Source organism: Solanum stenotomum, chromosome 8, assembly GCF_019186545.1.
Source record: "Solanum stenotomum isolate F172 chromosome 8, ASM1918654v1, whole genome shotgun sequence".
Taxonomy (NCBI): Eukaryota; Viridiplantae; Streptophyta; class Magnoliopsida; order Solanales; family Solanaceae; genus Solanum; species Solanum stenotomum.
Genome location: NC_064289.1, coordinates 794947 through 810742, shown reverse-complemented (window position 1 = coordinate 810742; position 15796 = coordinate 794947). Strand labels below are relative to the sequence as shown.

Here is a 15796-nt window from a genome sequence, read left to right as displayed (position 1 = left end):
CCCCCCCCCCCCCCCCCCCCCCCCCCAAACATCTTCACTTTACTCTTGATAAATAAAGAGACAAAAATTACTTTTTTTTTTCCTAATATTTCCTTTTTGTGAAGACATCAATTTGGTCACTTTGGTACAAAAAGCTATGGATGCTTACACGTTAATGGGAGCGGTGTCACGGAACACCATTAGTCGAAAAAATAATAATCAGATTTAGCTTGGACCCGACATCTTCAAGAGGTTGGCAAATCAAGCCCCAATGTATCCTAATTTTGCAATTTCTTAATCATGAGTCAATTTCTATCATTATAAAGAATATAAATCTATGTAGGGATTTATATGAGGTGACAGATAAGTAAACCAACGGACCATAGCTACTTTCATGTTTAATTATTGTTGTTATTATTTAATATTATTTTTAAAATGAAAAAAGATGTCAAGAAAAGATGTAATAATATGGCGAATTGTGTTTTATTCGAATAAGATATCGTTTAAGTTGATTTTGTCTTTCTTCGTTTCTTTAAATAAAACTAATCACTTGCAAAAAAAAAATTGTGTACGCCCCTGACAAAAAACAATTGCACTATCCATAACTTTTTTCATAAAAGATTTCAGGAAAAAGAAAAGAAACACTACTACAATCAATGCCTAGTGCTTTAGTCTAACAGAGACAACAACTCTTTTTACTTCTACTTGCACTTCAAAAGTTTTAAAGAGAAAAAATAGGACCAAAACTTGGTTAAGAAGGAAAATAGTGGGAAATTGGAGCCATAATAAAGCACAAAAAGCAGAATTTCCTTTCCTTCATCACCACACCTCCTTCTTTACAGTATATATATATATATATATATATATATAAGGCCAATCATGCAACCTAACTTTACACTTTGTCTTTTCTACAAAGCCACCTCAAAATCTATGCCCATTTTGTCATTCCTTTTAGCTATATGTGACCTACATACATTGCAATAACAAGTCTTATCAGAATAAACATATTATTAAGTATATCAAACATAAATCTTTCTACTAATGCACATCCAAGGTTATAAGGTTATAGAATAGTGGTCAATGAAATAGGACGAAAGTCGTGTGAAGTCTGGGGTTCAAAATGCAGCATAAAACATATTAGGTGATTTCTTCCACCCGTCTAAGCCTAGGTGGAAAAAACAAACTGAGTTCGTTTACAAGGAAATTTGCTTGTTCTGATAGTAGGTCTAACCAATAACATGTAACCAGTAAAATAGTCAAGGTGTGCATAATTGGCTCGAACACTACCATTAATCATTATCAATAAAAACATAAAACTTTCTAGTATCAAGAACTACTATAATTCTGAACATTGAAGTTGAACTATTCTTGGGAACTCAAAGAACACTTGAAAACAATCAAAAGCAGTGGAATACTAACCTTATCCTCCATACTTAGAATAACCCTTTTTCTTGAATGCTGATCTTGTAAATAGCAAACAAGCAACTCCTAACCCCACGCCAACCAGTCCACCCAAGACTATAGCAACAGTCTTTTGAGTATTTTGTCTTGTTCCTACACCATCAAACACAACATATATTTCAAAGATTCAAAATTTGATCAGTTCAAAAAATCTACTACGTCCTACTTCAAAAATGATCTCAGAAACCCATTAAAGAAAAATATATATATATGAATGCTACTTGGTAGCACTAGTCTTAACAGGAGAATGAACATCTATGCAGCCTTCCTTTTGCATTTTCAACTATCTTGTTCGGACTCGCCAAAAAAAAAATGCGGGGTGCGTGTTGATCCTTCAAAACTAGTTTATTCTTGGAGGATGGGACACTAGTACGACAACATTTTTGAAGAGTCCAAACAACATGCATTTTCTCACTATTTTTTACAATTCGTAACTTTATCACTACGACTTTAATCCCACAAAAAGGGCAGTCTGATGTACTAAGCTCCCGCTATGCACCAGTACGGAAAAAAGCCGGACCACAAGGGTCGATTGTACGAAGCCTTATCATGCATTTCTGCAAGAGATTGTTCCTAATGCTCTAACCCGTGAGATCTTGGTAGCATGACAACAACTTTACCCGTTACGACTGTAATCCCAAACTAGTTAAGATTGACTATATGAATCATCTATTTCAATTTACCAGTTGTACTTAATTCAGTCCATTATTATTTATTGATTGATAATATTAAAATTACCTGAGGGAGATAGTGATTTACTGGGCACACCATTGGGATAGTAAGTGTAGCTAATGTAGCACTGTTGCAGATAAATTTGTGCAGAAATTGAATTCCCACATTCACTTTTAGCTCTGCCAGCACCATTTTTCACACAGTTCACACAGTCCCCACTTCCTAAATCACCTTCACACTGACCCAAAACATACACCGACTGATATCCACCTGCGTAAAACCCATTATTCCCACTCGAAACCCCTTTAGCTATTTCTCCTAGAGCTGTATCAAGCCTATCACCAAACCCAGCTCCACTCGCCTGATTTTCCCCACATACCTTGAACAGCAACTCAGTAGCCCCAATCGTCTGAAACCCCACCATTTCATACCTCAAATAACACCCATTAAGCTGAATCCTAGCAGCAATAGATTGACCACACAGCTTCCTAGACATATCCGGGATTTTCTTAACACAATGGTTACAGACATCGCTTGAAAGATCGCCTCTGCATTGAAAAAGACCGGAAATTGCTGACTGGCCATTACCGGCGGTGGTTTTGTAGAACTTATTGGAAGAAGATTGAGAAATCAAGTTGTCAAAAAGGGTGTTTAGTGTTTGTGAGTAAATCCCAGATGGGTCTTGGAATTTCTGGTTAGCACAGCCTTTGTACACAAAGTTTGTGAGTTCATTTGATGATAATCCCAGAATGGGGAATGAAGAAGCTAGAAATAGGAAAAAGATAGAGAATGTTTTGGGAATTTGAGATGGACCCATTTTCATGATTTGAATATTGGAATAACCATGAGATATGAGATACTTTCTTGGAAGAATTTTTGAAGTATGGTGGGTAGATTTGTTTTTTTTTTTTTTTTGGTGGTTTCTAGAGGTAGTATTTATTAGGCTAAGAACAAAGAAGAAAGTGAAAAAAATGGTGATTTTTTTTTTGTATGAAAGGGAAATTTCACATAGCTTTCCTTTTTAAGTATTTTGTATTTGCTAAATAGTTGGCAATATGTTTAATGCTAATGAATGTTATGACAGGTAACATCATTTTTTCATAAATGATAGTGTTCAGATGTGTATCTCGATTATTTTATAAAATACGTACTTTTTGTTGTTAGTGTTATGTTTCGATTTACTTTGCCTAGCAGCACAAAGTTTGTATGGCTCTCCCAAAGCTTTAATAGTGCTTTCTAATTATTTTATTAAACTTGAAAGGTTGCTACCAATATTTAAGTTGTTTTGTCTAGTATCATGATGCTTGTATTGCTTTCTCATAATCTTATTTTGATGAATTAGATTGTTCCCAGTTTTAGTGGTTGTTGATATGAAGATTGTTTCTATTCTCAATAATATTTATGTTACAATAGATAGTTTTCTTATTCGATAAAATTAAAAGAAATTTTGGGATTGTTGATCACGATATATAAGATCATTTTTAATTGGGTGATTAAACTTAAATGAAGAGAAAAAGGAAAATGTACAATGAAATCAATGTTATGATAGACAACTACTAAACTAATGCCAATTTTTAATTGGAGTGTTGTATAGTTTGTGGTAGTGCTAGTTGGCAAATGAATAAACAGAAGGGTGCATATAAAATAGTGATGATGGGATTGTAGTACTGCCTAGGTAGGTGGACAGTGTCTGCTAATGAGCAGTGAGGGGGGAAAATGTGTTTGAAACTCTCCTGTCTGCCTTCTGTTATATACTTTTGGTTGTATTATAAAAAAATAGTGATTTTATTATATTCCAAAATAAATAAAAATAATTTTTATATACTATTCTCAAAACTTGATTGACCAACTAAAGAATTCACTCTCAATATGTGCATTTCTTTTTTAATTTAGGCTTAATACATTGATAGTCTTTTGAACTTATTAATAAACTAGTAAAATTATTCGCGCTTTGCACGAAAATTTAATATCATGGAATTTATAAAATAATATTTAAAATTTACCGGTTATTAAAATTAAAATACTATATTATCTTACATACAAGATTACGTAGTAACAAACATTAATAATATAAAGGAAAATGAAAATTATTACATCGTATCATTTATCCTTAATAACATAAGCATAAATTAATGACTGTAAAAATACATATTAGTATCTGTAACATAAACAATGTTGTCAGTGAGTCACTCAACAGGAGCAAAGTACACAAATATTTAATTGTGAAGAAGAAGAAGAGGAGGTTCAGAATTTTCATTGTTTTAAAATGAGAGGAAATCCCTTTATTTATTGACAACAAAGGGTAGTGTGAACAAATATTTTTTATGCCTTATCGGAAATGTTACAACTATTTGAAAAAGTTGCAACCCTTTGGAAAGGTCATAACCTTTCATAATAGGTGCAACTTTACATAAAAATCGCAACTCTTCATTAAAGTCATAATTTTTCATAAAATTCACAACTTTTCATAAAAGTCACAGCTCTTCATTAAAGTCGCAACTTTTCATAAAAGTCACAACTCTTCATTAAAGTCGCAACTTTTCATAAAAGTCACAACTCTTCATTAAAGTTACAACTTTTCATAAAAGTCACAATTTTTCATGAAAGAGGTAGACTAGTTTTGGAAATAAATAAATTAAAAGGGAATTGAACATGATGCTTGTATTGCTTTATATATATATGATATGATTTATCTAGACACTCAATCTACGATTTCAATTGAGCACCTGAAAATATGTTTAATCCCCCCACTCCCCCCTACCCCCACCCTCTCCCTCCTCTCCCTTCACATATGTCCTCAAATGCTTTTTATATAAATAATAAACAACTTTAATTATTTAATGTTTAGGCAATATTTTGGTCATTCAAATTCGAACGTCTCAATGTTAATGAAGAATAAATGAGGCCTAAGTATGTTAAAAATGAAAAATGCGAAACCAATAGTTTTTCCTATTTCATATTCACATTATAAAAAATTTACCACGAAAAAACTATTCTCTAACTTCTAATTAAAGATGAAAGAATCTTATATTTTGATCATACCCTTCAATAATATGATATTCTATTTATCCCCATTTATGTGGGAGCTTTTTCTTTTTAGTTTGTCTTAAAAAGAATATTATCTTTCATTAATTAAAAACAACTTAACTTTAAAATCTCTCTATCTTCCCTAATGTCTAAAATTTATTTTAAATCACACTATTTTTTTTTTTCTTTTTTGTGAACGTGTGTCACATAAATTGAACTAATTCTTTCAGGTCCATTTGAAAAGGCCCAAATCCTTCCTAGCAGNAAGTATGTTTAAAATGACAAAATGCGAAACCAATAGTTTTGCCTATTTCATATTCACATTATAAAAAATTTACCATGAAAAAACTATTCTCTAACTTCTAATTAAAGATGAAAGAACCTTATATTTTGATCATACCCTTCAATAATATGATATTCTCTTTATCCCCATTTATGTGGTAGCTTTTTCTTTTTAGTTTGTCTTAAAAAGAATATTATCTTTCATTAATTAAAAACAACTTAACTTTAAAATCTCTCTATCTTCCCTAATGTCTAAAATTTATTTTAAATCACACTACAAACAACAACAACCCAGTGAAATTCCACTAGGTGGGGATTTTAAATCACACTATTTTTTTATTTTTTTTTGTGAACGTGTGTCACATAAATTGAACTAATTCTTCCAGGTCCATTTGAAAAGGCCCAAATCCTTCCTAGCAGGCCCAAATTTATAATGCTCTTTCAGCCTCATTCTCCCCAATGCTCCTCCTCCTCTGCGACTCAAATTGTTCTTCTCAAGTTCTCTCACACTGCACAAAATTCATCTCTTTTTTCTCAAATTCTCAAAAGGAATCGATTTGTACGGTTCTCTTTTTTTTTTCTCGCGCGGTTAATCTCACCATTCTTCTTTTCATTTCTTCTTTTCTATCTTTCTCTGATTCGACAAAAATCCCTTCATTTTTTGCAATGATTTTTATACGGTAGGTAAAACACTAATTTTCGTGTACTGAAATACAATGCCGTGCTTGATACCCACTTTATGTAAGAGAATTTCAACTTTGATATCATGTTTTTTTTTTTATATATAAATTTTACGAGTTAACATTTGGTTTTGAAAATGGCTCGCTCGTAGTTATGGTGTACTAATTTGGGTGTTGCAGTAGAACTCAAAATTTTCTTTTGAAAATGTAGATGATTAGTTACAAAATCTCCATGGGTCATGGGTCCAGGTGGACCCGTTGCCGTGATTAGTTGCATGGCACCTGAAGTTTTAAGTAATTAGGAATGTTAGTTTGTTAAATTTATTTCTCAAGTTTCTTGATTTTCATGTGTTAAATGTTTTTTAAGCAACCTTAAATGCTTTGAATTTATTATATGTTTTTGATTCAGTGACAAGCACTTAAGTATCATTGTTCTTGGTTGATATGACAAATTTAGGACCCTGAAGGTAAGAACATTTACTGTTTGCTGCGGTTCATCTGTATGACTGAGTTGTTGCAGTTCTTCCTTAAATCTTCATCTTTTTGTCCTTTGATAGTTTTACACACTCCCAACCCCCCAAAAAAACAACATTTTCAGGAGAAAAACGTTGAGTCTTTAAACAAGCGTGCCTTCACATATTGGTCTAGTTTTATCATTTGAATAAAGAAAGAAAGAAACAAGCTGGTCATGTGATATGCCTTTGACGGATTAAAAGAAGAAATAAAAAATCATGCGTATTGCTAGAAAATTTCATAGAGTTATTTGTGTCAATCTTGCAAAATCTAATAATTGGTTGCTGGTCGTGCAGTATATTTACGAAGTTCTGTGTAAGGCTTGGTTGAAGTGTGCCGAAGCCCTGAAGTTAAGTACAACACGAAGTGGAGGACGCAGTGTTTAGCTGGCGCCTTAGAATGCCAAGCGTTAAGGTGTGTGTTTCAGTGCAATGATCAAATCTCCATGACGTTTTGTTACTTGGTCCAACGTTATGCAGAAAAGGTTTTGTTTTGTTAGTGTTTCTTGCTCATGGAATCCATCTTGATGAGATAATAAATGTAGCTGGCAAAGTGCCAAATTTATTATTTTGGAGACGTTATGGGTGAATAGTTTAGTGATTAGGAATAGGAAATTAGACATCTACTTTAAGAAAGTTAGTCACTTACCTAAATGAAAATTTTAAAGATGCATATTGCATTTGAATAAGGAATACAGTATGCCTTTTGGACTTGATTGTCATTGTTTTTACTGCATATATTTCACTTATAATACAGTTTATTAATGTCTTGGTTCATATAATTCCTGACACTTCCGAGTTGTGCCGTTTCTACAGTTCTCACATATGATAACACTCTGTTTGAATATAGGTGGTTCTAGACATGACCCACCACAATCAGAGATAGCCCGGGTTCAACTTCAGTGCGAAGCAATAACTCTAATTTAGTTGTGGCTCAATTTTATCCATCATAAGTTTTCCTTGATGGTCTCACATTCAATTCAAGAAACACCTTTTGCCATTTCCAAGTGAGATTGAACATTGATTTCGATTTCCAGTTATTTTGATGTGGACCAGGGGAAGAAATACAGAAGTAATGGGACAATTAACTTTCCCCTGTTAAAAAAATAATGCTATTGTGTACCTGGGCGAGGAGAACATGAAATAGGCTTGGAAAAGTCATACTTTGCTCATCTTCTTCATTCTTTAGGGTGGTCCTTACATCACTCAGATAGGTCAAATATCCTCATTCTTATCGTACGAAATCAATAATCTTCAGTAGCAAAGGTTGATGGCACACAGTAGAGACAGGTTTTCTTTCTTTCAATTGGTTGCAACTAAGGGTTCTCAATCACCACATCAGTTGCAATGATTTGCACCTTTCTTTGGTTTTATCTTTTGTTATCATCTATTGTTTCACAATAACACACTTTGAATTGTTCATTTTGTGCAGTTCGATGAACAAGTCACATATTGCATTCCATAATCTAAGATTCTAAGTTTGGGATATAAAAACAATTTGTTCTAGATGTTCTCTTTGGATAAACAATGTTTCTTTTTTGGCAAAGCTTCTGCTATGCCCACTGTGATTCTCCCAAGTGATATATCAGCAAAATAAATATTCAGATGTTAAAGCTTATGAGGTTAATAATAGAATTCTAGGATTTTCCTCTTTTATTTATTCTGAGATGGGAGGGTGGTCTTTTGTTGGTTGACAGACTGGTTGATGCTACAATCAGAAAGTGTGTATTCCTTCTTTCCATTTTAACCTAATTGCAGCATTGAGGACTCAATGAACAGGTGTTTATTTCCCTTCCCGTGCTGTATGTATTACCTCCACTTTTATATCCCAGTCTCTGAGTCATGTTTCCTTGCGGACCTTTCAAAATAATACTCATTGTTGAGTCATAAACGTAAAACAAGAGAGTTTGGGTCTATGTAATTCAAATTCTACTATAATGACAAAGATAAACAAAAAATTGAAACACTATAAAGTAAATTAAGTCTGAGCAGTTATCCTCATCTTTCTGTTTGTACAACAGCCTAGATTATACGTTGAGTTTGAATGCCTTTGTTAGAATTGTTAATTTTCTGCTCACGTGTAGTCTGGTGATGTAGGTTCACTGATCGGTTTGGCAGTTGCTATTAAATCCACACACACACAAAAAAACAATGCCGAGCAATCCAAAAGTTGCGAAAGCATTTCGTGCTATGAAAAATATTGGAATCTCCCAAGAAAAGGTGAAGCCAGTCTTAAAGAACCTTCTTAAATTGTACGACAAGAACTGGGAGCTTATTGAAGAAGAGAATTACAGAGCACTTGCAGATGCTATATTCGAGAAAGAGGAGGCAGAAGTTCAATCTATCCTCTTTTTTTTTATTCCTTTTCTAGACAAAGCAGTTTTATTTACTTGATACGAATTGAATTTTTTGTTGTTCGCTTCATTTTTGCAGCAAACAGAAAGTAAGAAGCCTGAGAATACTGAAGTACAAGTTCTATTTTGGTTCCCTGTGTTTTATATATGTATTCTATGTCGATGCTTATTGGTGTTTTTTCTCATTTCCCTTTACCTTATCTTGGTACCTTGTCATGTTTCTAGCAAGAGGAGGTTTTGGAGGAAGAAGCAGCGGATGAGGAGCCTGAAAGACCCTTAAAGAGATTGCGATCAAGACACCAAGAAGTTCATTCTAGTTCTATTTCAGCTGGGACTTCATTCAAGAAAGTGGAGGAGCAAGCTGAACTACCTGGAACTAATCCTCAGGGTTGCTCACAAGGCCCTCAGCTGAATAATAGAAATGCAGCAGCTGAGTCCCAGTCTGTCCCATGTCTGACATATGTTAGAAACAAAGGAAAACAACCTGTCTCACCTAATAGTGCTGACAGATTGGAAAATAATGCTAATTCTCGGAAGAATCGTCTCAAGGGGAAGGAAACTCAACCACCTCAAATCATATCCAAGGAGAAAGGTTTAGTCCTTGGGAAAGCTTCTCATGCTTCAATCCTCAAAAAGCCGAAGACTGAACCTGACATTGAAATGTTGGGTACTCATGATATCATCAAGCCTAAGGATGAACCATATACTGTTGCTATGCCACATTTTGAGGTTCCTCTTGCTGTTATTCACCCTGGTATGTATTATCTGAAATAGATGGGTATGGTCCTTATCATATCATAGTTTCTTCATACTAGTTAAATTTTCCGCAGCAAGTAGAGCTAGTGATTTTTCTCCGTTGAGGAGCTAGGATCAATACATGACATCTCTAGAATGGTTTAGTAATTTATGTTCTGGAATGGTGCCATTGTATTTGGCAAGTTGTCACTGTATCAGCTAATGTTTCAGCTCTGGAAGATCGCGCAGCTCTATTTAGGATAACTATCTGTCCCAAATTGTTTGGCACCATTTTTTTTATAATCAGTCTAAAAATTTGGACACCTTTCTATATTCTAAAAGTCCTAATACTTTTTTTTTGAAACTTGGTAACTTTGTATTATAACACAATAGTACATGGGCAGTACTAAACCTTATATACAGATGAACTCCAAAAACTCCACTATTCTAAATCTAAATTGAATCTAAAACATCAATTATAGAGACAGTTTCATTTGAGTATAATTGATTGCACCAAAAACATAACAACAAAATGCAGTTGAGTTTAAGTTGAGTTTAACTTTCTGCATACTATTCTCTACGCTCTCAAATCTAAAAGTCCTAATACTTACCTTCCTATTTTGCTCTTATTGCTCGTAGCTACTTGGGTACTTTTGTACTTCATACATATTAAGCTTTTGTGTCAAAGGTCCTCTATTTCTTAAACTCCATTCAGTCAAATTGTACCAAACAAACTGAAACAGAGGGATATAGCCTTATATTTGTCTGAAGTGGATGTCTCTAGGGATGTTTCCTAGTAACATCTTAGCTACAGTTCCCCTTTCTAAAGGTCATTGTTTGGATTATGTAGAGCCATCAAATGACAAAGGTTCTTCAAATGGTAATGCCTCAAGAAAGCAGCCAGACACTTCTGAAACCTCAGCAGCAGAACTGAGAGGCGGAAGAAAAGCAGATAAGGACATTCCAACTTCTTCAAATGGACTGGTAACAAGTCATGAACTAGTAAAACCTCAGAATGTGTGTTATTCGAACATAGATATTGCCTCCTCAACTTTTGGAGAGGTTAAAGTCTCTATAAATTGTGACGCGGCTCTTGGTAGATCAGACTTCCATTTGCCTAGTCTAGAGGCTGTTGTGAAGTTGGTGGAGGATAAATGTCTAAAACCATTCAAAGCCCTGGAGCCTAACTTTTCTATGCCGAAGCTGATGAAAGACATGTGTGAGTGCTTTTTGGAACTGGGAACTCAGTACAATCATGAATTGCAAGAGACTGCAAAGGTGGATGCAGAAAATGATATTGGTTATAGAAACATGGCCCCAGTTTCTCCAAATGGATCTATAAATTTAGAACTTGATTCTGGGGAGGATCAACCAGAGAAATCACAGCTACCTCTTCCTTGTAATGGTCACACCAATAATACCCAAACTGATCAAACAACATCAGCAGGGAATTGTGGTAGTGTTCCAGAGATTGATCAGAATATTCTTGAACATCTTATGTCTGAGAGTCCAGTGGTTCTGTGCGGATCTAAAAATTTAGAACTTGATGCAGGGGAGGCTCAACCCGAGAAACCACAGCTCCCTCCTTGTAATAGTCACAACAACAGTGCCTCAATTTATCAAATAGCATCTGTGGAGAACTGTGGTAGTGCTCCAGAGATTGATCAGAATATTCTTGAACATGTTATTTCTCAAAGTCCAGGACCTCTGTGTGAATCAACTCAAGATGAAACAGGTTCGTGTGTTGTTACAGATATAACCAGGGGGCAAGAGGAGGTTATGATTTCATTGGTGAATGAAGTTAATGACAAAATTCCTCCATCCTTTAACTACATAGCTCATAATGTGGTTTTCCAGAATGCATATCTGAATTTCTCTCTGGCTCGTATTGGAGATGACAACAGTTGTTCAACTTGCTCCGGTGATTGTTTGTCACTGTCCACACCTTGTGCATGCGCATATGAAACTGGTGGTGATTTTGCATATACAAAAGAAGGTCTTGTTAAAGAGGAGCTTCTTAAAGAGAGTATTTCTATGAATCGTGATCCCAAGAAACACTGCCAATTCTTTTGCAAAGAATGCCCATTGGAAAGATCGAAAAATGAGGATATTATCGAACCTTGTAAAGGTCATCTAGTGAGGAACTTCATCAAAGAGTGTTGGTGGAAATGTCGCTGTGATAAACAGTGTGGGAACCGTGTGGTACAGCGAGGTATTAGCCGGAAGTTACAGGTAAGAATTTGTCATTGCGGTTGCAATGGCCTTTGGTAATGTGGCTGATGCAGTAGTAACTCTTGCATTACTTTTGAGGCTCACTTTTACTTTATTTGCTTTCTTTTTGAGCTTCTTAGGAATCACTTTCTTTTCTTAGCGTTTACTAGTATTAACTTCATCTAGCTTTTTTGTTGGTTTTACTTATTTCAGGTGTTTATGACTCCTGATGGGAAAGGGTGGGGATTGCGTACCCTTGAGGATCTTCCAAGAGGTGCTTTTATTTGCGAGTATGTTGGGGAAGTTCTTACCAACGCGGAACTCTTTGATCGCGTTTCACAGAGCCCCAATAGAGAGGAACATTCTTATCCCGTGCTGCTTGATGCTGACTGGGGTTCAGAGGGTGTCTTAAAGGATGAAGATGCGCTTTGTTTGGATGCGACATTTTTTGGGAATGTAGCCAGGTTTATCAATCACAGGTATGTTTACTTAGTAGGGTCTCATGTTTTAACTGTCTTTTTGCTGATTTTCTCCCCCAACCTCTTCTTCCTTTTGGGTGTCAGTTTTGCACCAATTTGTATTTATTTACTTGTATTCTTAGGAGCTATAAGAGTTGTACTTTGACCAGTGGTTCAGCTATCAGGTGGTACATACTTAAATTACTCTGAATCTTTTATGCATTTTAACTTCTCAACTCCTATGAAGAGCTTTTTTCTTTTCTTGGTTATTTGATGATTCATATTGCAAGTGGGGCAAAACCACAACTTGAATATCTCGTGTTCAGTAGGCATAAAACATTCACATCATTTGTGATAAATTCTACTTGTATTTTCTTTTTCATATTCCTGCATCTAGTCACCTTTAGCTACTTTGTTTCTAAAGCACTCCTTATATATTTGTGTGACGAGAAATTTGCATGATATTACAATGTCAGGATCCACTTTGTTTCAATTCCCTTGTTGTAAAGTAAAAAAAGAAATTGAGGGAGAAGTGAAAGAAAAGAATAGCCAAAAGAAAGCTATGCATTATATATTAGATATTTGCATCACGCGTAAATATGTTATTAACCTGTGTCAGTTTAATTTATTTTATTGTTATTCTGGTCCAGATGTTTTGATTCAAATATGGTTGAAATACCAGTTGAAATAGAGACTCCAGATCACCACTACTATCATGTAAGGAACATTGTGCTTCTGAATCTTCACTTCACTTTGTCCTCAATATTCTGTATTCCTACTACCTAGCTCTTTTTCTAACGTTTGTTTGGGATATCTCATGTGTTTCTTCATGCAGCTTGCTTTTTTCACTACAAGAAAGGTTAAGGCATTGGAAGAGCTCACTTGGGTGAGTAGGCTTGATCTGGTTCACACATGCTCATTGTATTGTGGTGCCCTCTATTTTTTGCTTTAAAGATATTTGTCTATTCACTACTATCTATATATCAATTCTCTCTCTTTATACACGCACACATATACAAAGAGAGAGAGAGAGAGATGCATAGAAGTTCAATTTGTATCTGGACATGGTTGTTTCTGGAGAATTAATGCTGCTAATTTCACAAAAATAAAAATGCAATCTCGTGCAAGTTCAATGGATTTCAGCTACATTCTTATGTTGCCCTCATGGGCTGGATTTGAGTGATGAAGTTCTCCATTGTGGGCAGCTTACGTACCTAAATAAAAAGTTGTTGGGAAGAACTTGTCATGGTTTGTATTAGAAATAACAAAATGACTTAGCCAGAACTATGCCTCCCCCCCACCCCCACCCAACCCCGAAAGTGAAGAATGAAAATCCATATTTTCTTATTAAGAAATATGGATGCTTCTCAACTCCAAGTACTTGTAGTCTAAATAATGTGATTTATCCATATGGTGCATCTTGATATAAATAAAATCACCAAAGAATATAGAAAAGAAGGGATACAGTTAGGTATTTGGAAAAATTAGATTAGTTGTAAAGGATCTTCCTTCTTAACTTTGAAAAATACAGTTTCGTCCATTAGTAGTACTACAACAAGTACACCTCAATCCCAAACTAATTGGGGTTTGCTATATGAATCTTCTATAGTCGTTCTGCTCTATTTGGACCTTTTATTCTGACATACCTTCATTACTAAACTGTTAATTTGAGTGTTGGGGCTGAAAGTTGATTATTTGAATTAGTTTCTCGGATATTGTCTTTCTGTTTTATATCTTTTTTATTTTAAGAAAATCCTTAATTACTCAACTCTTAAACAAGCCAACTAATATGAAAGATGGTCAATCGTAATGCTCCTAGAGAAAAAAATAAGCACTTTTTTATCAACATGTTCAATGGATCATACCAATTCAATGAAGTTCAACAGAGAGAAGATGGTAGTCAAGAGGTTGACTCTGTCAAACTCTGCTGATGTGACATGAAAGATGAACAAGTAATGGTGTCTCAACATTTATAACATATCTAGTTTTTAGAAGGATGATTATGCCTTCATTCCACGAAGCTTCTTTTAGATATTTGACAGTATATTTTTTGGACAAACATTGGATTGGTTCTTGCAGGATTATGGTATTGATTTCGATGACCACGAACATCCAGTGAAAGCATTTAAATGCCAGTGTGGTAGCAAGTCCTGCCGAAATATGAAACGTCCAAGAAGTAAGTGTTATTCCAGAGCATAAGGTTATATTGTTGTTGTAACAGTTAGGATTTGTACATCAAAGTTTCCATCTTGCTTTGCTAGTAAAAGTTGTTAGCTGCTGCATCGATTTGAACATAACTTGGCTGAATTTTCAAAAAAAATATATGCTATTATATACTCCAATTATTGTTCTCGAATATAACAAGAAAAAGAACTTTTAGCATTGAAGATTTTCAAATAGGATATTGGTAGTCTTGGCTGGAATTGGTGTAATGACATGTCCAAAGCATGACTGATCATTTAATTCTGACATCATATTTATTTGGCATCTTCATAATTGACTATAACTCAACCAAAAGGTATGGTGTTTGATGAAAAAAGTCTGTATAATTTTAGGGAAAACTGTTTGTAAGATGGAACAATGACGACAATGTAGGGTGGATAGGTAATGTTTTGCATTTTACATATGATGAACCCTTAGCACCCCCTGTAGTGTCCCCTGATTCTTCAATAAAGACTTTGCTTTTGTATCACACTCTCTATTTATCTTCAATTAGGCACCCAAGGATGCTGCTAATGGTCAATGAAGTGGGTGTAAACTTTGGAGATTAGGGTCCATTCTTGCAGAGACAAATCTTAAGTTATTTTTTCCCCGTTGTCTAAGCCTTGGTGGAGTTACCTGGTATCTAAACCAGTGGGAGATAGTTGGAATTGTTGAAGTGTGCACTAGCTTGCCTGGACATCATTGTTATCAAAAAATATTTTTCTTCAATCAGCCTAAACTATTATTTTCAATATTCGACCAACTAAGTGGCCATGCATGATAATCATAGTCGAGTTTCATGCTGTTAATCACTCAAGTGTCGTTTTATCCTGTAGGAACCAGAGCAAGGAGAGGATGGTAATTATTTCCAAACAACTTGTGGCTGATTTCTGGCCTTGGGTGATCAAGAAAGCTGCTATGCTGGAAGTTTGAAGACTCTGATTATCTAGAATTTTTGTAGGGTTCTGGTGAACTTGTGTACACTGCAGAAGGGCCCACATAGTTGTATTTGCAGATCCTATGGCGAATATAAGCTTTAGATTTGCTCCCTTGTTGTATATAAGAATCTTTTGGTACATTTGACTAGATGCTGGAGGAATTGGCTTATGTTCCCCCCCGCATGGATACCATAGCATAATGTGGTCTAGACCATGCATTTAGCTTTGAAGACTCGGTCCTTAGTTTTTGCCCTCTCATTCTTATGCCTACATTATTGCAGCTTG

General features: G+C 34.9%; 2 protein-coding genes across 3 annotated transcripts; one reads left to right on the top strand and one right to left on the bottom strand.

Moving 5' to 3' along the window:
* Positions 1–575: 575 nt before the first annotated feature.
* LOC125874698 (plasmodesmata-located protein 2-like) lies at positions 576–3071 on the bottom strand. Of its 2 annotated transcripts, none has more exons than XM_049555693.1 (3): positions 2179–3071; positions 1399–1533; positions 576–945 (listed from the first exon to the last, which is right to left on the bottom strand). In XM_049555693.1, exons 1-2 carry the CDS (start codon positions 2933–2935, stop codon positions 1400–1402), a joined length of 891 nt encoding a protein of 296 aa, XP_049411650.1. In that variant the 5' UTR covers positions 2936–3071; the 3' UTR covers positions 576–945; position 1399. The 2 variants fall into 2 exon arrangements, with proteins under 2 accessions (XP_049411650.1, XP_049411651.1); XM_049555694.1 differs by having other exon boundaries at positions 681–945; positions 1367–1533.
* A 2804-nt stretch (positions 3072–5875) lies between these two features.
* On the top strand, positions 5876–15790 carry LOC125872230 (uncharacterized). The gene is made up of 11 exons (XM_049552946.1): positions 5876–5980; positions 6911–7028; positions 8711–8947; positions 9047–9079; positions 9193–9721; positions 10553–11934; positions 12127–12392; positions 13022–13088; positions 13207–13257; positions 14451–14547; positions 15410–15790. The coding sequence occupies exons 3-11, from the start codon at positions 8765–8767 to the stop codon at positions 15433–15435; spliced, it is 2634 nt and encodes an 877-aa protein (XP_049408903.1). The 5' UTR covers positions 5876–5980; positions 6911–7028; positions 8711–8764; the 3' UTR covers positions 15436–15790.
* The last annotated feature ends 6 nt before the right edge of the window (positions 15791–15796 follow it).

What these genes read in the sequence shown, in the direction of transcription:
- LOC125874698 (XM_049555693.1), bottom strand. Translation starts at nt 2,935, where the DNA reads ATGAAAATGGGTCCATCTCAAATTCCCAAAACATTCTCTATCTTTTTC. An exon ending in TAAATCACTATCTCCCTCAG is followed by an intron (nt 1,534 to 2,178) that starts GTAATTTTAATA and finishes TTGATGGTGTAG; the next exon opens with GAACAAGACAAAATACTCAA.
- LOC125872230 (XM_049552946.1), top strand. Translation starts at nt 8,765, where the DNA reads ATGCCGAGCAATCCAAAAGTTGCGAAAGCATTTCGTGCTATGAAAAAT. An exon ending in AGAAGCCTGAGAATACTGAA is followed by an intron (nt 9,080 to 9,192) that starts GTACAAGTTCTA and finishes TCATGTTTCTAG; the next exon opens with CAAGAGGAGGTTTTGGAGGA. An exon ending in TCTTGCTGTTATTCACCCTG is followed by an intron (nt 9,722 to 10,552) that starts GTATGTATTATC and finishes TGGATTATGTAG; the next exon opens with AGCCATCAAATGACAAAGGT.